The sequence below is a fragment of the Cnephaeus nilssonii genome (assembly GCF_951640355.1).
Source record: "Cnephaeus nilssonii genome assembly, chromosome: 8".
Taxonomy (NCBI): domain Eukaryota; kingdom Metazoa; phylum Chordata; class Mammalia; order Chiroptera; family Vespertilionidae; genus Cnephaeus; species Cnephaeus nilssonii.
Genome location: NC_137079.1, coordinates 89,884,419 through 89,911,476, shown reverse-complemented (window position 1 = coordinate 89,911,476; position 27,058 = coordinate 89,884,419). Strand labels below are relative to the sequence as shown.

The 27,058-nt window shown below is 44.3% G+C and overlaps 1 protein-coding gene across 2 annotated transcripts in view; it reads right to left on the bottom strand.

Annotated features, from left to right (window-relative positions):
• The window catches only part of FAM124A (family with sequence similarity 124 member A), a 66,228-nt gene that overhangs the window by 28,030 nt on the left and 11,140 nt on the right, over positions 1 to 27,058 (bottom strand). The window contains exons 2-3 of one of the 2 annotated variants that reach the window (XM_079779116.1): positions 20,379 to 20,410; positions 1,811 to 2,550 (exon numbers count right to left, since the gene is read on the bottom strand). In XM_079779116.1, the coding sequence (XP_079635242.1) occupies positions 1,811 to 2,550; positions 20,379 to 20,410 (772 nt within the window). The remainder of the gene's footprint in view (positions 1 to 1,810; positions 2,551 to 20,378; positions 20,411 to 27,058) is intronic. The other variant, XM_079779117.1, reaches the window with a different exon arrangement.

Genomic DNA, 27,058 nt, shown 5'->3' with positions numbered 1-27,058 from the left:
AGTGATGGAGTAACAGTAACCTGTTCAAATGGCCATAATCAATATTTATGAGGGGGCTATTAGTCATTTCTGCCCACATTAATTTAACTCCTCCATATACTACTATTTTGAATAAAGGCCTGCATTCCTGAGGCCCAAGATACAAATCATTTTTCTTACCCTTTTCACACTCTGATGCTGTAACTTCAAAAGCCTGTACCTGTACAGATTTTATTACCATTTAAATGTGTGGATGCGCTTTGAAATATTCTTTCAATGGTTCCTTAGAGCAGAGTCTGGGCCAAGCTTCCACACTTTGTTCCGTCACTTACGTTATTATAGGGATCAACAGAAAAAACATCCTAATGATTATAAAAAGGAAGAGCTCCTTCAGAAACAATCACATTCTTTTTTTTTTTTTGTATAAGCAAAACTTCCCTTTAACTTTTACTTATTCAACTGCATTATATTCTGCATAAAGAATTGGCAGTCTTCAAACCAGAAGAAAAATTTTTCTCACATTTCAAAAGGGATTATAGAGAAAATGCTAGCCAGCTTTTAGTTCACCAAATAAAAGAGCAATATTATTTACTTATCTGTACAGTTCAAAGAAAATTCTGAAAATTCTCTATTTTCTATAAATAGTAACTATCTCAAGGTGACCTTTCCGACTTGAGCAATGGTGTCCTGGCTGTCATTTAAATCAGTTATCTGACACATGCCAAGTTCTCACTTCATTTTGTGATATGTGGGTTACAGTTCTGATGTTTAATACCAAAACCAACAAAAACTGAAACTTTTCCTGTGATTCAAGTAACCACAAACAGCACCTTTCAAGACAATGGCCCCTAATTTGATATCAACTTTCTCCTTGCAGGTAACAAAAAGTGAAAACTGAGACAGAAGAGGATTCTCAGAAAAACAAATTCCTATATTCCTTGAACTGATTTACATGTTGATTCAAGAAAGCCTAGGTTTGGGAAGCATTTATCAGGCAGGGCCAGGTGTCGGACATCCTTAAATCTGTATGTTGAATTTTGAATTCTAGGGTATAACTAATGATCTTGAAAGAGCGTTGGACACCCATCGGCAGGTGGAGAGGAAAAAGGGGTCCAGTAACTGAGCAAAGACACAGACCATGGAAGAAACAGGAGAGTCTCCTGCACCCATTTCCTTAAAAGGCATTCACTCATTCTTTCCCACGCTCAACGAAACCACAAGGTCCAAAGGCACCACTCACTCATTACAATGTGTACGAGAAAGTCATTTTTCAAGTGATCACTGAATTTTAACAACCTACTGCCCAGCAGCGGAAGGACAGGTGAGGTGGCAGCAGAGTGGAGAAGAAAACAGATATCTTCTCTACTGAATGCGACAGATTTCACAATAGATGGGTTTTCCTTAAGTTCCTTTGTGGGACTGAAGAATACACTGGTAAAACTCCCTCAATGTGAGGGAGTGGATTCCGGAATCTTTACTAACAAGTTCCCTGGGATATAAGCTCACCTGAGATCCCCCGGAGCCACACGCACTCAGCGGGTGCTCAAACGCAGGTGGGCGAAGCGGCGGGGCCGGCATGGGCATTGCCTGCCTGAGGCACCTGGCCACAACAGTGAAACGAAAAGAACCACCAGCAAGAGCCCTCCTCTTGCTTAGGCATTGTACGAACTCCTTGTCACAGTCTGAGGCCAGACAGGGGGTCACTGACCCCTCCTTTTTCCTGACTCGTTGCTCTGTAGCAGGTAGGGGTCCTGGCAGGGCCGACCCACTTTTCCTCTGTGCCCCCCACACAGACAGGGAGACAGACACAGACAGACTCCCCCCAGGGTACCTGCAGAAGGACCTTGTTCCCGTCGTGGTCCTCGGTCTGCCAGCGCCCCTCGCTGATGGGGCTGCAGGGGTTGGGCAAGAGGGGCACGAGCTCGCCGATGTCCTTGACGCGGAACTCCAGCACCGAGCTGTCGGTGGGGACGGGGTTCTGGCCACAGGGCAGCCTCTTGAGGGAGAACTGGATGTCCACATCCAGGCTGGAGAAAACGGGGAAGATGCAGAAGTCCACCTTCCTTTGGCTGGGGCTCCGCCGGAGGATCAGCTCGTAGAACCTGAGGATGTCGGCGTAGTTGTCGTGGCGGCAGTAGATGGTGAAGCGCACGATTTCCCTGCCGTAGTGCACGGGCCGGATGGCCCACAGCGGGGTCCCGGGCGCCAGCGTGAAGAAGTCCTGGCTGCAGGGCAGGTAGGGCAGGAGCCTGCCGGGCACGCGCTCCGTGTGGTGGTGGCGCCAGGGCGGCCGCTGCAGCGCGCGGTGCAGCTGCAGGACGGGCTCGTCGCCGTCGCCCTCCTGCAGAAAGAGAACCACCGCGAGGGCGGGCTGCGCCGCCTTCGCCTTCGGGGCCCTCCGCCGCCGCCGGGAAGCCCTCCTTTCGGAGACCCGGAACAGCTGCAGGTCTGGGTGGATCCAAGCCAAGACCCGGTCGATGGCCTCCTGCAGGGGCTGGGATTCCCCCGGGTCTGCGATTATGTGGATGCTAACCAGGAAAGGGTCCTGTGCCTCCTCCACGGAGAGCTCACCTGGGAGCACAAAAAGAGAAACAAAAGAAAGCCCCGAATTGTGACTACTTCCTGGGGTCCTGCAATGATGACATGCAAAGCCTTGGCAGGAAGAGACGCTAAATTCTAACGGAACTGACTCCACAATTGTTATGGTTTTCTGATCCCAGGTTCATGTGCAAAAACCACTGTTGCAATACCCTAGCTGCCAAAAGCTGAAGAACTTAGCGCTGTGAATGGTTCCCCAGCTGGGCAGTGCTAGGAGAACTGCGGTGCTGTACTTCATCAGGGTGAATGTACTAGGCAGTAGCAAGTCAAGTCCCCATTGACCTGGAAGGGATAACAGGCCCAGTAGCCTTAAGTGTATACCATCTAGTATTTCCTGAAGTGATTGCAGTGCCTTACCCCACAAATGTTCCTCATACCATTACTAGAGGCCCGGTGCATGAAAAGTCATGCACTGGAGAGGGGGTCCCTCAGCCCCGCCTGCCCCCTCTCACAGTCCAGGAGCCCTCAGGGGCAGGAGGCGACCCCTGATCAGGGGAAGGCGACACCCCCATCACACTTCTGATGCTGCTACTGTCGGCAGCGCAAGCCTCAGCCGGCCCTGGTTACCTGAGCCTCGGACAGCCCTGGGCGGCTGGGCAGCTGCCATCTGAGGCTTGCCTGCACCTTGGGCATTGGCTGGGCAGCCGCCATCCAAGGCTTGTCTGTGCCTCGGGCATCAGCTGGGCAGCCACCATCCAAGGCTTGCCTGCACCTTGGGCCAGCCCTGGGCGGCTGTGCAGTCGCCATCCAAGGCTTGTCTGTGCCTCGGGCATCAGCTGGGCAGCTGCCATCCAAGGCTTGCCTGTGCCTCGGGCCGGCCCTGGGTGGCTGGGAGGCTGAGGGGACTGGTAGCCGCCATCTTGTGGCTGTGGGCGCTGCCATCTTTGAGGGTGTGTCAATTAGCATATTCCCTCCTTATTGGCTGTGGGCGCTGCCATCTTTGTGAGGGTGTGACAGTCAATTAGCATATTCCCTCTTTATTAGATAGGATACTTCCTTCGTTTGCTTATTTCATTGGTTTATTTTGTTCACTCATTTCACAAACATTTATGGAATCCTTTCTTCATGCCCTATGCTGGGTGCTGTGCTAAGCACTTACTCTAACTGAGGCATCCTGCCAACAGTGTCCTGATGGTGGGGGTGGCCTGGTCATGACCATTTTGCTGCTGGAAACCCAGGGAAGAGCAATCCAGGGACAAGCACAGAGCCCTCTGTCGGAGCTTACTGGGGCTATGGGTAGGGGTGGGGGACTCGAGGTGGGACCATTACTGCCCGTGTAATGCTTTTCTTTGGGCCTCTCCTCAGGCCATGTCCACCCAGAAGCCCATACATCCTAACTGGGTCAGTTACCCTCCCGATGTCCTCTGGCAGAACATTGGGAAATTTCAAATTCTAAGTGTGAAGTTGACTGTGTAACGTGGCAACACTTTCCCACAGGGTGAACAGTTTGCTGGCCACACTGGCATAATTATAATTCACAAATATTCAGCATATTTTATCAAATTACCTGATAAAAGTTTTGTTCTTTTAAACTATGGGCTCTATTTGCATTTATATAAGCTTTATGACTCATCCAAGGACAATCAAGAAATCTTTTTTTAAAATAAATCTTTAGTTCTATTGTGACTTGGGGGGTTAGAGGCATGTAGAACCAGACCAGTTTTCATACCCGTCTCACAATGTCCCCTAGGGTGTTATGCATAGGGCCATTTATGCAGTCAATAGCTTTTAAGAAGTGTGATGTGCTTTAAGGAACCATAATCTTGATTAGTTCACAAAATGAAAGGTAATTTTTTGTTGTTGTAGGTAAACAAGACATTCCAAGTTAGCTTACAGATACATTCTATCATATGCACCTGTAATAACATGGTTTTAATTTTGTTGGATCAAAAGCTATCTGAATTTTAATCCCAACTTTGACTATCAGATATCTCACTTGGGAATAGTTAGTTCAATTTGTTGTTACCTTCTTTCTCATTTACTCTTTCATTCACACGTTTCTTGAGCAATTTATATGTACTGGGCACTGGGGAGATAAGGAAGCTGGTGCCACTGAGTACTAGGGAAGTCCACTACACAGACTGTGGTGTGAACAGTGCCCCCTGAGAACTGTGCGGTGCATGATCTGCACAAGCACAGGCAGGAGTCCTCTAAAAGCATTTCCTTCATCCTGCCCTGTCCCTTTGCTCTCTGCCCTGTGACTTTGTAGCTCCTCCCACCCAGTGGGTGAAGTGCGATTCTTCACTCTTTGATTTTGGATGAGACCATATACCCAGGTTGGCCAACACGAAGAGTCAAGAGTGACATGGTTTGGCTTGCCTTCTTGTGCTTCTGACATTTCCATGAGAAAAACACACTCAAGCCAGCCCACTGGTGCCGGAAAGGAGGATGAGAGATACGTGGAGCAAAGGCACCCCAGCTGGGCCCACCTACATCAGCCAACCGCGGACACCCGCAGACACATAGTATGAGCAACCAGCTAAGCTTGGTCTATATGAGCTGACCCAATCACATGGAAAATAACAAATGACTGCTGTTTTAAGCCACCGTTTGGGGTGATGGTTACACAGCACTATTATAAATGCAGGCAGAGTCATTGGGTGTACGGAAGGGCATGGATTCAGAAGCTATTTAGGAGGCACATGTGCATGGGGGTGGGGAGCAGGAAAAGCAGAAGTGTATACCTTGATACTTCCAACTCGAGCAAGTGGTCTGATGTTGATGTTTAACCGAACTAAGAAACATTTAGAAGAAGGGTAGGTTTGTGGGGAAAGATAATAAGTTCCACTTTGCCCGTGTTGGCTTGAGATGTCTGAATGACTTCTAGGAGAAGTGTCTTGTTGGTAACTGGACCTGTGTTTTGCTGAGGTAATGGGCTGAATTTAAAGATGGGCCAGTTACCTTTAGTACATATTCCTATTTTTATGCAGTTAACTCATAAGTGTGTGCCCCCATATTCATTTGAATCAGGAAAAATTAATCATGATGGCTTAAAAAACAATCCAAATTCATGAATTATTATGGTTCTTTACTTTGCTTGCTCTTTCTGCTCACCTGGCTACTTTCTGTTTCATTGAACATTATTAGCATCGCTATCAGCAGAACTGCAGTAGAAACAAAAGTAGTGAAATGCAAACCACTGAAATTTTCCATCAGTCAGTAACTCCAGTAATCATCTAAATACACATTTCACTTTTCCATGGTGCCTTGATCTCCCAACAGCGGAGACACTGACTATACCAAACATTACTGAATGCTCAATATAGATGGAAAGGGGCAGAAAGGCCTAGGACAATTTGAGGATGAAATTTATTTGAGAAAACTACAGATGATTTCTGTGATGGGGGAAAAAGGATACATGTTGCAGAAAGAATGTTTAGGAAAAGAGGCTATCAGAGCAGTCAGGCAGTCCTGTTAAGATCCTGCCCTCGCCCACCCCCAAAAAAAGATCCTGCCCCACACTCAGGGTGTGCATGTGGCCATGTACCTGTGGTGACACTATTTGCTAACACTTGTATGACATTCACTGTGGGTGGGCTGGCACTTTTTTAGTGTTCTACATGTATGAACTTATTTAATCTTCACAATAACCCTAAAGAGGTGGGGGTGGGAAATCAATTATTCTCCCCATTTTAGAGAGCAGGAAGTCGAGGCTCAAAGATGTAGAGTAACCTTTCCCAGTCACCCAGCGTCTGACTTTGTGTGCACAGTCACCCCACAGCTCTGCAGAGAGGCATGCTCAAGCTCTCTGCGGTATTCATTTCACAGCAGAACGAGCCACTGTCACTCTCCCGCCATCTCTGGCCACCCTGCTACGACTTCACCTCTCTCTACTGCTCCCCTACTTCCTTCTAACCAGTTGGCTTCTTGGCTGCCAGCCAATAACTTCATGCCTTGGACAGCCATTTACATCTCTTTCTTCTGGCCCTGGGTTTCTGAGAAGGATTATCCAGAAACCACCCCCCCCCCCCCCCCCCCCCCCCGCCAATGGCACATGCCCAGGTGTTTAGATCTGAACACTGCCCTTGAGGGAAACTGACACAGGCTGGCACTGCAGGTGGGTGTAACAGGGAAAGGAAAGCAGAGAGTGACAGAGCAAGTGTGCAGGCGGGTGTGAGCGGCCTGGGTGTGAAGAGACCTGGGGGAAGTAAGGTAGCTCTGAGTCTCCAAGAGTTGTCAGGGAGCTCAGTGCCGCACCGCCTCCATCAGCTGCACAAAGGTTTCCCAGAGAATGGTAACAAAGGCCTCACTGAGCCTGCACGGATGAGTGAATGCTCACAGCTTTACTGAAGGGCAAGATGCCCAGCCTCAGAGCAGAGGGTGGGGCGGAAAGGCGCTGGGCCAAGCACCAGCTCAAGCGCTAGCCTGGGCAGTTCCGGGTGCAGCCAACTGACCCGACGTCAGAGCTCCTGCCTTTGCCTGGTAAGAACCAGGGACATGTCAGTGGCTAAAACCCTGCCCCAGAAGAGGAAGGAGAATGAGTAGTGGCATTGGTATGCCCTAGCCATCGCCAGCGTGTGCCCAGTGCATGTGAGCCTAAAATAAACAGGCTCTACGAGCCACAGAATGCAGCGCCAAACTGTCACCGGTGCTAGGTTACACACGCCCCAGAGAAAATTTGCCTCCGTGGAGCTCAATAGGAAACCAAGTATTTGAGGAGAAGGAGAGAAAGTGTGAATAATTAATTGTCATGCAAAGCCTCTCCGCCTCCTTGGAGAAGCAGAGACGCCATGACTGTGGGATGTGCTCGGCCTTTATCATATCTATTACATGTCTTCTCAAGGGCCCTCAGGGAGCACATGTTCAGTCAGAGCAAGACAGACCAAAAATGACTGGGCGACAGACAGACCTCTTCAGGGCTGGTTGGAGGAGAGGAGCTGGCCACACAATATTTAAAAAGCTTTCAGATTAGATTGCGCTTCCCCAGAGGACAAGAAAGAGTCTTTCCCATGTGATTATACATAATTAGATTTTCCTTTCATAATGTAAAACACAAACAACTTTAAGTACTGCACGAGTTCAGGCCTTCTATGAGGTAGAAAGTGTAGTCAATATGAGTATTTGTTACTCCCCCCCCTAATATTTCACTTTTCCTATATATCCTTTTTTTTTTTGTCTCTTAAGTCTAGTAGAAAATACTTTAGACAATAACAACCATGTATTAAGATCTTATTATTTGCCAGACACTGTTCTAATACATGTATTATCTCACTTAATCTTTAAAACAACACCATGAGCCCTGGCTCAGTGGATAGAGCAACAGCCTGCGGACTGAAGGGTCCTGGGTTTGATTCCGGTCAAGGGCACATGCTAGGGTTGCGGGCTTGGTCCCCAGTGGGGGGCATGCAGGAGGCAGCCGATCAATGATTCTCTCTCAACATTGATGTTTCTCTTTCCCTCTCCCTCTCCCTTCCTCTCTGAAATCAATAAAAATATATTAAAAAGCACACACACACACACCATGATGCAGGTGAAATGTTAAACTGACTTGCCAAAGGCCATCTGGGGTCTCTCTTCTCACCAGTGTGCTTCCCCACCTCTCAAGTCTGTCCTCTTTATATCCACCCTGACTTGAACCTCAGGCTGCTTGGTTGGGCTCTGAAATTGTGACTTAACTCCTTCAGGCAATGTGGGCGGGAGATTCTGCTGTGAATGGACTGACCATTATGCCTGGGCAGTTCCTGGCAATCCCTGGCCTGCATGGACGTCCTAAGCTTGAGTGTGGTGTAGGAGACTGAGGTCCTTCTGCCTGTTGCCATCCTGATGCTGGATCTGCACTGACATCTCACTGCTGCCTGCACTGGATCCCCTCGCCATCACTCTTCCCTCCCGGGGCTTCACGCCATCCTTGCCCACAACGCTGTCTCTAGCTGTCCGGTGCCTGCCAGACTGGCCCTCCTCCAAGAACTGGCAAACTGGTGTGTCCCCAAACACACTTCCTTCCAAGCAGCAGGCATAGCTAATCGAAGGTCCAAATCTCTCATTCCAAAGGGAATGCCTCACCAAGTCTCAGCATACGACAAGCTCAGATACCTCTTCCTAGAATTCTTGGGCAATGATTGATGTCATTGTCATTTTATCCATAATATTATCACTGACAATTTGCAGTTCAGATGCAATGGTTTATTTAATCAAGGAATGTTTATTGTAAACCTATTATGTGCTGGGCACTGTAGGATACAGTGATGAATAAAAGAATCTCTGCCTTCCTAAAACGTATAATCTAGTGGAGGAGATGGACAACAAACAAACAAATATATAAAATGAAGTAGGGAGCTGAGTGCAAGAGACACTTTACTGGATGGACCCATGTTCAATGTGGGCGTAATAAGAGGTTTCCAAGGCAGCAGACATAACCATTTACCATCAACTAAATACAAGCTGATGGAGTCTGAACAAGGGTACCTCCAGCTGCTGCAGGATGCTTGGTTTGGGGAATTTGGCCCTGGAGCCTGGCTTGAGACCCTCGAAGCTCATATGCATGAGGTCTAACAAACTCCTTAGAGGTTGAATAAAATTATTTGCATTTATAAAGATACCCCACTCTGTGGCACTGAACAGTTCAGAGGCTTAGATACTTGGTCTGTCAGCCAGACCCACATGGTTCAGTGGCAGTAAACCCAGGTGAGATGGAGGATCAGATATGCAACACAGACATGCTCAGGGCACAGGCTGACACAGTGAAGAATGATTAGGTTAGAAAGCAGGAGGGAGAGGGACCTCAGAATGACAATGAACACAAACGCACTGCTTTGTGAGATGCCATAAGTGGGCCAACCTCCCCCAGGAAGCTGCCTTCCCAGAATGCCCGAAATAAATGCTCTCTGAAAGGGGCTCTCAAATTCTTCCCCTGAGAGTCTATTCATCTGGAATATAATGAATAACCTGCCTTCGTCTCTTTCTTTGCAGTTTTTTTAAAGCCAGCTCCTTGAACCTCTGGACTAATGGGGGGGCAGGAGGGGAAATAAAGCAATCCCCTTTGCCCCTGCCAATACTTAAATGAAATCTCAGACTTTCTTAATTCTTAGTAATTTTATAACTTGGACAAGGCCGTTGGTTGGCCTGCAACTTTGGGCTGTGAAAGTCCCAGTGCTAGCTCCAATGTGAAGTCCAAGTTAGGTGCAGGGTTGGGAATAGTGGGAATCTTGGGGCAATAAGGTGCTATGCAGAGTTTTTAACATAATGGATCCAAACTGTGTTCGTCATGTAGGAAATAAGGTTCTCTTCTCCCAGTCTGAATTCACAGAACTTCCCTCTAATTGAAGAATGGAATATCGGCTGACATGGTTAGACCCAAACCTGTATCTTCATTTGACAGAGGAGAATATGGAATCTTTCTGCTCCTTGGCCACCCTCTCAAGCTACTGGAAAAAGCATGGCTTTGCTGTAACTGTGGTTATTGGACTTCCCTCTCAATTTCCATCACCACTGTGGAAACAATGTCAGGGATCTAGAGTTTCTTGAGTTCATTCTGGATCCAGGACACTTTAAGAACAAAATACTATAGAAATGAAGGCAAACACTTCAGATACTCTGCATTTTCTCCCACTTAGAAATGAGACATTCATTTTACTTTAAATGTATTTCCAAGCTTCATTCAGAAACAAACCTCTGGTGAGAAGAGGAAGGGGAAGGAAGCATGAACCAGAGAACAGTGACAAAGACCCTTTGAATCCTGAGACAGCTAGACCTGAATTATGGAGGAGGGCCAGGAGTTGGACAGGTTATTAGTTGGAGAATATATAAATGCAGCTGGAAACACTAAACATACCTACCATAGTTATTTAAGTATTTAGGAATATAATGATTTTGAAAATTTATGAGAAAGTTACACAGGCCTGACACACACCAATGTCCAATGCTTAATAATGTTCTAAGACTCTTGGTGCATAAAAGCTAAAGGGTTCAAAATGACTAAAGTATCTAGTATTTTACACAGAATTCTTTCTTCTACTCCGTAATTCTGCATTTTTCTAAACCACGTTATGTCTTGTCATTTTCATCAGCAGCAAAGCATCCTAAGAGAGCCAGGACTTCAATAAAATTCTGTAGATTTGGACACGAGGCAGCAGGGCTTTTGAACAACAGGATTAGAATATCCATCTTGTTTTAAGAAGGAAAGTGCATTTATCAAAGCAAAACAGACACAAGAGGAGGATGTTAGCCAAAACCTGTTCCAAGGATTTGCTCATCAAGGAGCTCCAGACTTTTCAGTCTTACACTAGAGCTAGCAGGAGGAATCCTCACAATTACAGTAATTAACATTTATTTTTAAATGGGATTTATTCCGGCAGGATGTTGAGAAATCAGATGAACAATGATTCGCTATTACAACCCTCCTAGGAAAAAAACCACCATGTACGCTTATAAAGCATACCTGCAGAGTAATCAGTGCTAGCAATGGAGGGACTGGAGCCTCTGGGCTCATTTTGGGGGGAGGAGCTAAAATTCAATAAAATATTCAAATGCTTTGCCAATTTGAATATGACACTGACAAGTCCCTGGTCCTTGTTTCCATAGGATATAGGGACCATGCAGCCTATTTGAAGAATAGGCTTACTGAACATGACTAGGAAATTAAAGGCGGGTGAGGAATTTAGTCCAGCCCCTCATTTTACAGACAAGGCCAGACTACTTGCCCATGTCAAGCAGTCAGTGGCAGGTCTAGAAAGAGAATGAACATCTCCCAACTCCCAATGTGGGGCTCTCCCCTTTGCACCGGGCTGCCCCTCGCTCTGAAGTGCCTAGTCCTGCTGACAGCCCAAGGACTGCCAAGCAGGAGGAAACAGGGTCCCTTCCAGAGCCCACAGCCTAGCTGAGGAAGCAAGATGTTCACTCACACCCGAGAAATATAGGAAAAACGTAACATGGGAGATGTTAAGTTCTAAAGGATGTAGTGGGTGAATGTCAGAGGTAATAACCAAAGTTCTCCTTTCCCACCATTTTCTTATTGCCTGTGGCCCCCCACCCGCAGGGTCTGGGCTGTTTACTGCTTCAGGGAGAGTGGGGGCAGACAGACCCATTAGTCAAGTTTCTGTACCTTTAAAATCAGAGTGGAAGAAACACTCTTGAAGACTCTCTATGACAAGGCCTTGGTTGGGGAGACAGAAAGGCTTTCTGAGCCAACAACCTGGAGCAGGAGGTTCAGTCCAGGAACGGAGTGCAGAAGCACGTGTGACGCTGCCAGGGAAGCTCTTCCAGCTCAGGAGATGTCCACCTGGGCTTCCGGTGAGAGAAGAAGACTGGGAGGGACCTGACCAAAGTCCGGGTACCAGAGGTTTCTGAGGAAGGGTCATGCAATGGACTTCTCCGGGCTGACCCCTGCAGTGGTAGGATCCCGGAGCATAGCAGCTCTGGGCCTTCACTTGCCAGGGGTGAGCTGGCTACTCAAGATTGAAGTTCAGCTCAATTACAGAGAAATATAGCAGTTCTAGTTTCATACCTGAGCGTGTGATGGTGAAGGCTCTTACAGAGTTTTCCGTGGAGAGCATTAAATGTTATAATCCCACTGATGGTGATCTCTAAAGCATGCCATTCCACAGAAAGACTTCCAACTTCGGAGTCTAGGTTATCTGTGATCCCCACATGTTTTAGCCAAACTATGTTCAAGCCTGAAATGTTAAATATGGAACTACAGAGGAAGCCCAATTCTCCTGATAGTAGACAAAGGAAAGATTTCTCACAACTATTCTGGTTACAAAGAAGGAAAAATCAGTCTTCCAAGCACAGGTGGAACAGCTCAGCTTCACTACCTTGTTGTACCAATAACAATGTCACAAGATGGCAGGGTGAGCTAAAAATAAAAGGGGAAGCAGGTGGAACATACTTTCCATTCTATATGCAGTGTGTTGTACAAAACAAACTTAATAAATGCAGAGGAAGCCAAAACCGGTTTGGCTCAGTGGATAGAGCGTCGGCCTGCGGACTGAAAGGTCCCAGGTTCGATTCCGGTCAAGGGCATGTACCTTGGTTGCGGGCACATCCCCAGTAGGGGGTGTGCAGGAGGCAGCTGATCGATGTTTCTAACTCTCTATCCCTCTCTCTTCCTTTCTGTAAAAAATCAATAAAATATATTTAAATGCAGAGGAAGGAAGAAGGTTTACAAAGAAGGAAGGAAGACTGATGGGATCCTCTTCACCTTTCTAGTCTATTCTGAATATTGTACCCCTTAGTGGATATGAACTTTTTTTGCACAGCATCCCCCAAATACTTCTAACATGTTACCCCTTAGAGATAAACGGCAACAATACTGACGGTGAAGAAAGACAGAAATTGTCTACTGGAGCGGGGGATACTTTCCACAAAGCCTGTGAAGAGCACTGATGTGCTGTGGCTGATGTTGCCTCCTGAGGTGGGAGCATGAAATGGTACCTTTGGAGTATGACCTGGCCATAGGGATCAGCAATTTTACTTGTAGGAATTTATTCTATGGAAATGATGAAGGATATATACAATGACTTAGTACAAAGATATTCCTGGCAATGCTGTTTATTAATAGTGAAAAAATGAACATAACCTATAGGACCAACAATAGGGCACTGGTGAATAAAGTCTGGTGCAGAAAGATCTTAATGCAATGCTGAGATGTTCAAACTACTGCAGAAGTTTACTGATACATAAAGATGTTCACAATATACTTAGTTAAAAAAGAGAAAGTTAGACTATAAAACTTTACCATGCCATATTTTTATAGTAATATGTGTCTATATGACTATAGATACTCAGAAAAAACAACCCTATAAAGGTAGACACCAAATTATAAATACTGGTTCTTTCTGGATGGTAGGATTCTGAGTTTTCTTCTTTTTGCTAATCTGTATTTTCTGATTTTTCTATATTGAACATACATTGTATGGATAATAATTATTATCTGAAATTGAGAAAAACACCAGGCTTGTCAGGGGAATACGCAGTGGCAGCTTCTCGCTTTTGTTCCTCTCTGGGGGGTCCTGGTAGACCATGCCACTTAAGCTGCTCAGGGAAAATATGGTCTAAGAAATCTGCCTTCATTTCTCTTTCACATCCTGGATAGAAACTGACACCCTCTATGTAGTTGAAGTCACACAATGAAATCCCATCTTTAAAGCTAGAAGGACTACATCATATTTTTTTTTGAAAACAGCAGCAAAGCATCAAAGGAGTTGTCTGTGTGGTATACTTGCTCAGCCTTTGATTTCCTGATGCACATCTTTGGTTATTGCTTTTTTCTTATCAACTATGAAATAGCAATATATTTTCATTTTTCAAGTTCCCATTCAGAGGATTCTGAACATATAAACCCAAAGCACCAAGTCTTCACGCACTTACACTTTCAGCTTCAGTAGTTTCATTCATTTCAGAGGTTTCATTTGCTACTTCCATGATCTTATACATAAGGCTGACACCTGCTTCTCAAAAGAGCCCCAAACAAACAAATACCTCTAGCTTGCCTGATAAAGGACAATTGCCATGTTTTAAGATAAACCACAATTTTCTTCTTTTAAATTATTAATAGAATAATTTAAATATTTATCAAGTGAATATATTTTTCCTCTAGACATTATCCAAATCCTAGAGTTTACAAACTATGCCTTTAAAAATTAAACTCTAAAAGTACGAAATCTGGATAAACCTCATCTATTAGGGATGATGTAAGAGCAATTTCACTCCTCAAAACTGCAGCACAAGCAGCCCACCCGACTCAGGAGGTGTTGAGCAGGGCTGGGGTCCTGCACTTCTACCAAGCTCCCGGCTGATGCTCATGCAGCAGTCTCTGGACCACACTGAGTAGCAAGTTTTCCAGTAGCAGCTTTATGTGCTCTACCAGGCTGAGAGTGCCTTTTCTGGGCAGCTGACGAAATGTGGAGTGAGCAGGCACCCCAACTTGCACCAGCTGGCATTTTGTGGTTCTCAGGCTGTGACTAGCCCTCCCAGACCTACCCAAAATAACACACTCAGGACTGTTTACTAGTGTCACCTGTAAGCTATAAGCTAGATGGCTCCAGCACTAAGAGGAAGGTCCAGGAGTACCAGTCTCAAACCTGAAGCCTTACTTGCCACAGAAAGCTTCAATGCTTAGGAGCACAGGAAGAGCCACGGGCAGCAGGGCCCTCTCTCCGTGGTCAGGGAAAGCTGGCACAAGGCCAGAGCATTCCGAGGAGGAGGGAAGCAGCCCTAAGAGTTCTTTCCCACACAGCCAGAGGAGCAGCAGCTGTAGGTGTGCCATGCCCCCTGCCAGGGAATGGGAAAGGTACTTCTGAGTAACAACTTGAATCCTACAGTCACTTTGGAAGGCAGATGTTGTTTGATATACACAAAGGAGGACAGATCGGACAAGGAAATCGGGTTGATCCATCCACATGTACAACATCTTAGTGGTTTGTGGTGGATCTCTGCAGTTATGGCTGCACATCAAGAAGGTCCGTGACAACACCATCCCACACAAGGCTGATCCTGAAGAGCCTGCTAGGGTTGCAGGGTCATTCCCGCTGCGCCACAGCTCACCCTGAATCTCCTTTGAGAACAGTTCTGCATGTGAACCCGACTGTTGTGCCAAACATGATCTTAAACATAATAAAAATGGAAATAGTTCTTATTTGGGGTTCATTTCCTGGAAGTTGCACACTCAAGTGCTCCCAGCTGGAGTGGTGGAGTGGAAATTCAAAATCCTAAATTTTCCTTCTTTGGAAATAAGTATACCATTTCCCTGGTGTTTTGCTTTGCTTAATATTGCCTGTTGGGTTTACAAGAGTATATCAAACAACATCGTTAGTATTACTCATAAGCCCTTTGAAAACTGAGGAAGTAGAAACTAAAAGTAGTGATGGACCTGAACTGAGATACTTAAAATACTTGCCTAGTCTGTCCCTAAAGACCATATTACAATCCATAGCTACCTTTGTTTACAAGGCTATATTCTAAGTTGCCAACTATGTGCTAATCGCAAAATTAAGCATGCTCAATGGCTAAAATTATTCTTCATAAGGGTTAATGAACAGACTTGAGTTTTGCCAAATCTTGTGGAAGCTCGAAGCCAATAGGGAGAAGTAGGCAAAAAATGAGGAAGCCACTTGAGTCACTGGAAAGACAGGCCAAGAAACAAGGAAAAGAAAGCTAGGGGGGAACAGGAAGGTGGGCTTTCTGTCCTCGGCCACAGCAGCGAGAGGAGCTGCCGCCCACGTGCCCGCCCACCTGCAGGGGATGGTTGTTCAGAGCTGCTCCAGCTTCGAGATCAAGAGGAACAACCCGAGTACACATGGAACCCATCATCTGAAGGCCCGCAACTCCTTCCCCGCAAGACTGTGGGCACGGAGCCGGTGGCCAGAAGCCAAGGTGTGGCGGTTGTCACGAAGCAGAAATGGGCCAGTGAAAGCCGCCACCTCCTAATGCAAAGCACCATCAACCAGGGCGCCAGCCATCCTGGGCAGCATCCTGCACACGATCCGCAAGATCAAGTACCGCTGTCACTTGCACACGGCCTCCATCCCCAGAGCCAGCGCCATCCGGGGAGGCTAGAAGCCCGTGATGGTGAAGAGGAGGTGGGCGTAGGCCTGCCCCACCAAGAGTTCCTGAACGCCCACCCCCCCACCCCCCCAAAAAAAGCCAACTTTCTTAAAAAAAAAAATAGGAAAGCAGGAATCTGAGCCTGGGCAGGTTAAAGAAGATTCAGGACTCCCACCCAGCATGATGTGTGTCTTTCTGGCTCAGGTTGGTAGTGCTCCTGAATTCAGATCCACAGAACACACTCTTCATGGCCGTTTCTCTGCAGTGTCAGGCGGGAGAATTCTCAGGGCAGTGACCAGGGCCCTAAGCCACTTTAACTGATTTTTTATCATTTGTGCTTTGAAAAGTATGAAGGGATACAAAACGGCAAGGCATTCCTGCTGGCACCAAAGTCCATAAGGGCCAGGTACGGGTAATGACTAAGCTGAGTTTTGAGATGGAACAGTTTTAGGGCATACATGAGGAGGGCAGATAGAGAGCAGTCTCAAACAGAAAGAACTAGTTCACTCTTTGACCACTTCTATTGGCATCACTCTGGGGCTAGAGAGACTCAAGAAATGGTATACTCTCCTAAAAATACCATTTTAAAGCTCCCAACATCTTCTAACAGTAGTTCTCCAAGTGTGATTCTAATCTTTATTTGAATGTAAATAGTCATACGTGATGGTGGTTTCATTAGCATTATGTGGCACAGTTGATTTTATTCCCCTGGCATAATTATTGTTTTCCTTTTATCCTGTGTATAAAACTTCCCTTTTTTATTTAAATCTCTAAAAAAAAAATGCAAAGTGTACATAGTGGCTTCATGATCTTCTTACCAGGATTCTGGACAAACAATCTAAAATTCTGAGTTTAAATTAAATTCGTCTTCCTTGGGAAATATGATTTATTGAGATCCCCTGAGGGCTAACAGTGTGTTTAGCTTTGCAGGAAGCATAAAGGAAAAACCTGCCTGCCCCATCAATCTAAAAAGGCAAGTGGACCAGTTGCAACTAGAAAAAAATTCACCCCCACAAAAACAATCATCCATTAAAGAAGCCCCCTCAGCCACTTCCCCAACCCTGAGTTGGAAGTGAAATCAGACAGTCAGTAGTAATGCAATTCCATGACCCATGAGGTTGAGGAAAAACAGGATGCCTGGCTCTCCATGTGCCCTCCCCAACCCCATACCTTGTCCATTTTTTTCTAGGGGAGGGGGGTTAAAAAGCAGCAACCGCCCCTCACCATAATGTCTCTACTGCTACCAACTACAAGCAACTCACAGTACAGAAGGTCAGGTTCAGTCTAAACAGCCCCTCAATTTGATATTAATGCTAAGGGCCATTGGAGAGGGTGCACATCCTAGACTCTATTCAGGGACAAAGAAAAAAGGTACAGATTCCTCGATTCTTGACTCCTTCCCTCCTCTCCTTCTTTGCTTCATTCCTTCTCTCTGTTTAGAGGAGTTTCTAAGACATTCACATCTTAGCATCCTGGAGCTTCTGAAAATGTCCATCGAGGGCATCTAGCCTCATTCCACAGAGGAGAAAACAGATGCCCAGAGAAGGTAACTGACTTGTCTGAGAGCACACTGCTCACTCAGGGTGGAGCCAGGACTAAGACCTAGGGCACTTAAATCTACGCCACTGCTCCTGCACTTTGTCTGGTGATGGTCTCTCTTCTTTTCCCGCCAGGGGCCGGCAGCGTGAGGAGGCAGCCCCCGCATTCTGAAGCAAAAGACGACTAAACAGTGACTGGTGTTACTGGACGAAGCTTTTCTGACAATTTTGGTAAGGACGAAAACCAACTGTGGGGACACAGACTCTATCCCTAGCTCTCCCCGAGGAAGCATTTATGTCCCTGTGAACTCAGGAACAAATGGGGAAAGGAATATCCTGGGAATGTTGAGTAAGAACCACTTGCAGATAGAAAAATTCATTTCTTAATAGTGAATCGTCAGAACCAATGCTCAAATCCCCGTCAGGAATCAGGAATTACCCAGAAACAAGCCGTTGGGTGGAGAGAGGCTGACTGGGGACAGTGGAATGACAATGAGATGCAGGAGCTGCTCCCAGGACTGACTAGTGGGAACTGGTCACACAGGGCACAGGCACCAAGTCAGCTGTGAGGGGAGAGTGACCCTGGAACGGAAACATTCAGGATAGATACTAAACATATTAGTTTTCTCCCTATTTAGTCATCTGAGTGTGATTATATAGTTTGTGGAGAAATGCTATGTGTGTTTATTGATTTTTAGGGAGGAATGGAGAGAGAGAGAAACATCAATGTGAGAGAAACATCAATCGGTTGCCTCCAGGGATCGAACTCACAACCTAGTTATGTGCCCTGATGGGAAATCAAACCTTTTGGTGTAGGAGACGATACTCCAACCAACTGAGCTACGCTGGCCAGGGTGAGAAATGCTATGTTTTAAATCTACTTGGAAGAAACTTTTTATGAGACTGACGCGCTACCTACTGCGCTAACGAGGCACCTAAGAAACTTTTTATTATTGCAGCTCTGTTGAAGTTATGTTTTAAAGGACAGATTTAAAACTGTAGACTTAAAAAAATTTGTTTTCTTTTCGGAAAGGGTCCACTCTATTATCTTTCACTGACTGCTTAAGGGGCCTTCTCCTGAGTATGGGGGTGGCCAGGATTTATGTTCCTGGCTGGGAGGAAATGCAGGCCAGGCCACATACTGGGCAAAAACAGCCAGGGGCCACCTGTATGCACTCACCCCCTCTTCCTGCCCAGAACAAGGAGGTGATGGCTATACTAGAGGCAGCCATTTTGTGACTCTGAGGCAATCCTGAGGATGGAAGCCAAAAGTTAAGGATGGTGTAGAATAATGATTGAAGGAGCTTCTATACCAACCGGCACCGCATCCTCTGGACTTCTTTCATTTTTAATGTTAGAGGAAAAGAAAACCCTATTTATTCAAGTCTTTATTTTCCTCTATTATCTATAGCCAGATACATGTCCTAACTAAAATATGAAACACATAAATATACATCCTCACTTGTCAAGGAGGCCCGACATTGAGAGAGTGAAATCATGGAATATTTAAAGAGAAAAGAAAAAGTAATAAAAGGCTATTGATCCCAGTTGCACTAAGAGAAATTTCAGCTCAGAGATCGCAATAAAAATAATGGAGAGGAAAACATCCCAAACCAAATTACCTGTTTCCCTAACAAGAGAGGTGCTTTGTTGTGACCCAGAGGACTGATTTGAGAGCTATGAATTGAGAAAAGGCTTTGGGCAAGTGTTTTATGCAAACCATTCTTTAAAAAATATAGTCTCTGAGAGTTAGAGAGAGCATTCTCTGATGTTAGGAATGCAAAAGCTTCAGGGAGTAAATGCAAATCACGAAAGCATTATTCTCATTATTACTAATGGTTCTTAATAACTGAGGGGCAATTCTGAGTCTCCAGTTGGCTGAAACAACCAGAAATTGCTCCTTGTATCCATGCTAATAACTAATATAACTTGACACTAAATATAATTTCAGATATACAGCTTTCTGCACAGTCTCTTATTGCAAAGGAAAGCTAAGCCAGAACATCAGTAAAAAGAATAACCCAATTAAGTGTGTTTCCAATTGGGAACTATTTAGAATTGAGAGTTTAACCGGATAGTGAGATAATAAATACTGAACTGTTTTGTCCTGATTAAAAAGATCAGGATTTTACCATAAAACATCCTTTTTGTTATTTTAAAGTAAGTGTTTAATCAGTCTGAATGACTATGGTCTTTTATACAGTGATCTTAATCACTGTAAATTGTTCAAGGCCTAATTTCCCATGAATAGATTCACACTTGTGATTTAATATTTAATACAGAGGCAACTTTTTCTATACTCAGAATGTGCTTATAGACAAAGTCCCAATCATTTTTTAACCATATATAATAATTATGGTATCTGAGGAAATCTGCCCAACAGATGAGTTGGGACCACCCCCTGGACCCAATGAATGTGCTCTGAGCCATTAACCTTTAGCAGGTATTTGATAAATGTTTGTTGAAGGAATGGGTTGCCTCAGATTCCTCAGAAGATGTTTTAGAAGCATTTGTGCTAATAAAGCCCGAGCTAGTTCCTCCAGGCTGAATTCCCATAGGGAAAGTAGTGGCATATCTAGTCCTGCAACCAAGGTAAAAACAAACTCTCCAGAGAAAGTCTCCACTTCTAGAGTTAGAGGATGTATTACTGTTAAGAATACCTTTGGTAAGTCCTACTATTAAAACAAGGGTCACACAGCTGACCTTCTCTACATGCACAGATGGGACTGACGCCCGAGGGACTGTGAAAACAATTCTGAAGGGCATTTAAACCATACTTACTGCTGGTGGAGGATATGTGGCTGTAGTCAGACCTGAAACACAAAACCTTGGTATTAGTAGGATTAAAAATTTCTTCTTTACCCAAATAATTTCTCCAAGCTACAATTTTTAAAGTCAGTGGCAAGTAGCATCTAGCTAATAAAGAAATGCCACAAATTAAAAACCATAGTGTTAGCATTGCTTGTGCAAAATAAATTTAAGTCTAAATTTGAAAGCAAAACTTTAAAGGCACTTTAGAAATCAGAGGTCCTTTAGGTTTTGGTCAAGATGGTGTAATAGGCAGATGCTGCACTCACTTTCTCTCATGACCACATCAAAATTACAACCAAATTATAGAACAATCAATCTGTACAACCATCTGAAGAATAGCTGAACAGAAATCCTGTAACTAAGGATTATATGTGGCAGAAGCCACAGAGAGACGGGTAGGAAGGGTAGAGACGCAAAACAGGCTGGCCCTGCACCCATCTGTGGTGACTGAGAATCTGAAGGGATATTTCAGCTGCAGAAATATCCCTTGCTTCAGCCCCACACCAGGTCCCTATCCGGGAACACCAGTGCCAGAAGAGTAGCTCACATAACATCTGGCTGTGAAAATCAGCAGGGATTCCATTCTTTGAGGGAGATGGAAGGCTGTCCTCTTAAAGGGCCAATGCACAAACTCTCACTCACTCACAGGGCACTAAACTTGGGCTTCATGAAGGGGCAGGGTATCGGGGAGTGCCACAGATATATAGGGAGAAAGTTGTATGACTTCAGGGCAAGGGCTGGAGGGACGACCGCCACCTTCCTGTTCGGAGCCCGCCCTGCACACAGCCTAAGCTGAATCTACATTAGCCAGGTGAACTCCACTAGCTCTCCCCTGACTTCCTGAGACACTCCCCTATCTAACTTGCCCAAGACCCTGAATAGCTGCAGCAATATTGAGAAAGAAGCACAAAGTTGGAGGGATCACAATACTAGATATCAAATTGTACTACAAAGTCACTGTAATCAAAACAGCCCAGTACTGGCACAAGGACAGGCATACAGATCAGTGGAACAGAACAGAGAACCCAGAAATCGACCCAAGTCATTATGCTCAATTAATATTTGACAAAAGAGGCAAGAGGATGCAATGAAGTAAAGACAATCTCTTCAATAAATGGTGAGGGGGAAATTGGACAGGTGAATGCAAAAAAATGAAACTAGACCACCAACTTACAATATACTCAAGAATAAACTCAAAATGGATAAAAGATTTAAATGTAAGTCACAAAATAATAAAAATCCTAGAAGAAACCATAGGCAGCAAAATCTCACACATCTATCATAGCCATATGTTTGCCGATACATATCCAAGGGCAAGGGATACAAAGGAAAAAATAAACAAACTAAAAGCTTCTGCACAGCAAAAGAAACCAAAAAGGGATCCCACTGAATGGGAGAACATATTTGGCAATGATACATATGATAAAAAGGTTAATTTCCAAAATATCTAAAAAACTCATACAACTTAACAAAAGGAAGACAAACAATCCAATTTAAAAAGGGTCAAAGGACCTTAATAGACACTTCTCCAAAGAAGACATACAGAGAACCAAGATGGTGGCACAGGTCAACAGCGATACATGCCACCTCCCACAACCACATCAAAATTACAACTAAAATACAGAACAACCATCTTTCAGAACTGCCTGAAATCTGGCTAAATGGAAGTCCCACAAATAGAGAAATAAAGAAAAAAGCCCACCAAGACTAGTAGGAGGGGCAGAGGCACAGAATGGGCTTGTCCTGCACCCACGTGCGGCATTTTTTGCCAGTCAAGAGGGATATCTTGGCGGCGGAGGCCTCCCGTGAGGAGCAAGGGGTCCCAGCCTCACACCAGACATCCAGCGCAGTGTTCCAGAGCTGGGAAGAGAAGCCCCCGTAACTTTGGGCTGTAAAAACCAGCAGGGATTGTGACCGAGTGACACAGAGGCTGCTGGAGACCCAAGCAGTTCCTCTTAAAGGGCTGGTGCATGAACTTACACAGTTCAGCTCTCTCTGAGCTCCAGCACTGGGACAACAGCTCGGGGGAATCCAGGGACATAAACGGGGGAACTGGATCATCTAGCATCAGAGCAAGCACTCGCGGATGACTTTCTCCCAGACAGGGGTGCTCAAAGGGGTCATTGTTACTGTGCTGACACCTACCCCATCACAGAGCTGACTGGCAGCCTAATCTGAGTTTCCATCAGCCTGGCTAACACTGTTTCTCCAACCTAGTGATTCACTGAGACCCTGCCCTATCCAATTTGCAGCCCCACCCAAGCTGTTGGCAGTGGTCTTTTCATATAATTGGCCTGTCCTGGCTTAGGCTTCACACTTTCCTAAAATCTCTCAAGAAAGCAGCAGCTGGCATCAGCATGCCCTATACCTATCAATAAGTGGTGGCCATCTACAGGTTGCTCTGTGGTTCCTGCCAGGTGACCCCAGGCAGGGGCTGACTTTTCACCTCCCGGGAGGCCCCAGAGCCAATGCACCCAGTGGACAACTTCAGACCATACCAGATTACAACGCTACACATCCATAAGTGACATACTCAAAAGGCAGACTCAGTGAGCACTAAAGCCCCACTGAAGCTAGTCCTGCTCTATAGGGGTGTTTTCTGCATGGCAGCTCTTCCACTGTAGTCACAGCTGGTCCTCATAGCCAACTGGTCTAGAGGTCAATTTCTCTCAGTGACACCAACAGCAATTAAGGCTCAACTACAACATGACTGTGCACACAGCCCACACAGAGGTGCACCTAGAGTGAGTGCCCAGCTCAGGTGACTGGGGAGGCTGAGCCACTGGGCCCTACAGGACACCTACTACACAAGGCCATCTATCAATTCCAGGAGACATAGCAGCTCTACCTATTATATAGAAACAAACACAGGGAAGCAACCAAAATGCAGAGACAAAGAAACATGTCACAAATGAAAGAACAGAGGAAATCTCCAGAAAAAGAACTAAATGGAATGGAAGCAAGCAAACTACTAGATACAAAGTTCAAAACAATGGTTATAAGGTTGCTCAAGGATCTTAATGAGAGCTTCAAGGAACTTAGTGACAACTTCAAGGAACTTAGTGAGAACATCAATGACATAGAAAAGAACCAGTCAGAAATGAAGGATACACTAACTGAAATAAAGAATTGATTTATAGGGATTCACCAGTAGACTAGAAGAGTCTGAGAATCAAACAAAGGATTTGGAATATGAGGAAGCAAAAAACACCTAAGCAGAAGAGAAAAAAAAATTATCCAAAATATGAAGATAGTGTAAGGAGCCTTGGGAACAACTTCAAGTGTATCAACATTTGCATTATGGGGGTACCAGAAGGAGAAGAGACAGAGCAAGATATTGAAAACCTATTTGAAGAAATAATGACGGAAAACTTCCCCTACCTGGTGAAAGAAATAGATTAGCAAGTTCAGGAAGCATGCAGAGTGTCAAATAAGAGGAACCCAAAGAGGCCCACAACAAGACACATCATAATTAAAATGCCAAGGGTTAAAGACAAAGAGAGAATCTTAAAAGCGGCAACAGAAAAGCAGTTGAAGAAGAAGAAGAAGAAGAAGAAGAAGAAGAAGAAGAAGAAGAAGAAGAAGAGATAAAAATATGAATAAAATACATATCTATCAATAATTAAATCTAAAATAAAAAATGAACAAGGAATCTAATGAACAAAATAAACTGATGAATAAATAGAACCAGAGGCATGGAAACATGGAACAACATGACAAATATCAGAGGGAAGCGGGGTGGGGGAGGGAGGCAAGAGATTAACCAAGGAACTTATATGCATATATGCATAACCCATGGACACAGATAATAGGATGGTGAAGACCTGGGGTGGGATGGGAACCAGGTGGTGGGGGGCAATGGAGGAAAAAAAAGGGGTACATCTGTAATATTCTCAACAATAAATATTTAAAAACAAAAAGGAGGGCATACAGATGGCCAAGAGACACGTGAAAAAATGCTCTAAATCACTAATTATCAGAGCAAAGCGAATTAAAAGGACAATTAGGTAACATCTTACACCTCCCAGAATGGTTACCATCAACAAAATGAATCACAAGTGCTGGTGAGGATGTGGAGAAAGGAGAACCCTAGTACACTGCAGGTGGGAATGCAGACTGGTGCAACCACTGTGGAAGACAGTATAGTTTCCTAAAAAATTAAAGATGGAACTGCCATTTGACCCAGTGATCCCACTTCTGGGAAAATATTCTAAGTATCCTGAAACACCAATCAGAAAGAACATATGCACCCCTATATTTATAGCAGTGCTATTTACAATAGGTAAGATTTGGGAACAGCCCAAGTGCCCATCAGTAGATAAGTAGATAAAAAAAAAACTGTGGTACATTTACACAATGGAGTACTATGCAGCAGTAAAAAAGAAGGCTCTCTTACCCTTTGAGACAGCATGGAGGGACCTGGAGAATATTATACTAAGTGAAATAAGCCAGTCAGAGAAAGACAAGTATCACATGATCTCACTCATATGTGGAATCAAATGAACAAAATAAATCGATGAATAAAACGATCCAGAAACTGTGGAATCTCAGAGGGAAGACAGGGAAGGGTGGGTGGAAAGTGATCAACTAAAAAACTTTTATGCATATATGTGTAACCCATGGACACAGAAAATAGTGCAGTAGGCCTGGGGGGTTTGGAGTGAAGGGGTCAATGGGGAAAAAAGTGGACATCTGTAATAGTTTTAACAACAAAGATAAACTTTAAAAAAAGAAGAAACGGAAAATCTGAACAGACCAATTACTACCATCGAAATCAAATCAGTAATAATAATAAAAAAAAAACTCCCAATAAACAAAAGTCATAGACTGGATGAGTTCACAGATGAATTAAAAAAATTTTTTTTAAATTTATTTCCGAGAGAGGAGGGGAGAGGGAGAGAGAGAAACATCAATAATGAGAAAGAATTATTGACTGGCTGCCTCCTGCACACCACTCACTACGGATCCAGCTTGAAACCCAGGCATATGTCCTGACCAGGAATGGAACCCTGACCTCCTGGTTCATGGATTGATGCTCAACCACTGAGCCACATTAGACAGGCAATTTTACCAAACATTCAAATAATAATTAACATCTCTCCTCAAACTATTCAAAAAATTCAAGAGGACTAAAGGCTCCCAATCATTTTAAGAGGCCAGCATTACTCTGATTCCAAAACCAGAAGAGTTTACAAAGAAAGGAAATTATAGATTAAAATCCCAAATGAACATAGATGCGAAAATCCTCAACATAATATTGGCAAATCGAATTCAGAAATACATTAAAAAGATCACATACCACAATCAAGTGGGATTTATTCCTGGAATGCAAGGTGGGTTTAATATCAGCCAATTAATGAATATGATACACCACATAAAAAATGTAAGATAAAACATATGATCATATCAATACATGCAGACAAAGCACTTGACAAAATGCAGCATCCATTTATGATAAAAACTCTTAGTAAAATGGAAATAGAGGGAACATACCTCAACATAATAAAGGCCACATATGGAAATCCACAACTTACATCACATGCAATGAGGAAAAGCTAAAATCAGGAACAAGACAAGGATACCCACTTTCACCACTTTTATTCAACATAGCATTGGAAGTCTTAGCCACAGCAATGAAACTAGAAAAATAAGAAGGCATCCAAATTGGAAAGAAAGAAGTAAAACTGTCTGTCTTTATTTGCAGATGACATGATACTGTAAATAGAGAACCCAAAGGATGCCACCAAAAAACTACTAGAACTGATAAGTGAATTCAGTAAAGTAGTAGGGTTCAAAATTAATATTCAGAAATTTGGTTGCATTTTTATACACCAATAATGAACTACTGGAAAAGAAAACTAAAAAACAATCCAATTTACAAATGCATCAGAAAAGTACCTAAGAATAAATTTAATCAAGGAGACAGAAGACCTGTGCTTAGAAAATTGTAAAACATGGAAGGAAAAAACTGAAGAAGATACACATAAATGGAAGCATATATTGTACCATGTTCATGGATAGGAACAATTAACATGGTAAGATGCCCATACTACTCAAAGCAATCTAAATAGATTCAATGCAATTGCTGTCAAAACACCAATGGTATTTTTCACAGAACTAGAACAAATAATTCCAAAATTTATATGGAACCAAAAAAGACCCTGAATAGCCACTAGTATAATTCTGAGGAAAAATACCTGCTACCTGATACCTAAACTACACTACAAGTTTGTAGTAATCAAAACAGCATGGTAGTGGCATAAAAATAAACATATAGATCAATGGAACATTATTGAGAGCTCAGAAATGAACCCACACCTTTATGGCCAATTAACATTTGATATACGAGGCAAAAACATACCGGGATAAAGATAGTCTATTCAAGAAATGGTGTGGGGAAAATTGGACAGATACATGCAAAAAAAATGAAACTAGACCACCTTCTTACATCATATATGGAATTAAACTCAAAATTGATTCATTTTAAATATAAGATCCTATATAATAAAAGGCAAATATGCAAATAGACTGAACAGCAGAACAACAGAACAACCAGTCGCTATGACATGCGCTGACCACCAGGGGGCGCGCGCGGAACATGGTGGGCGTTGGCAGCAGGCAGCAGAGTGCAGAACATGGTGGGCATCGGC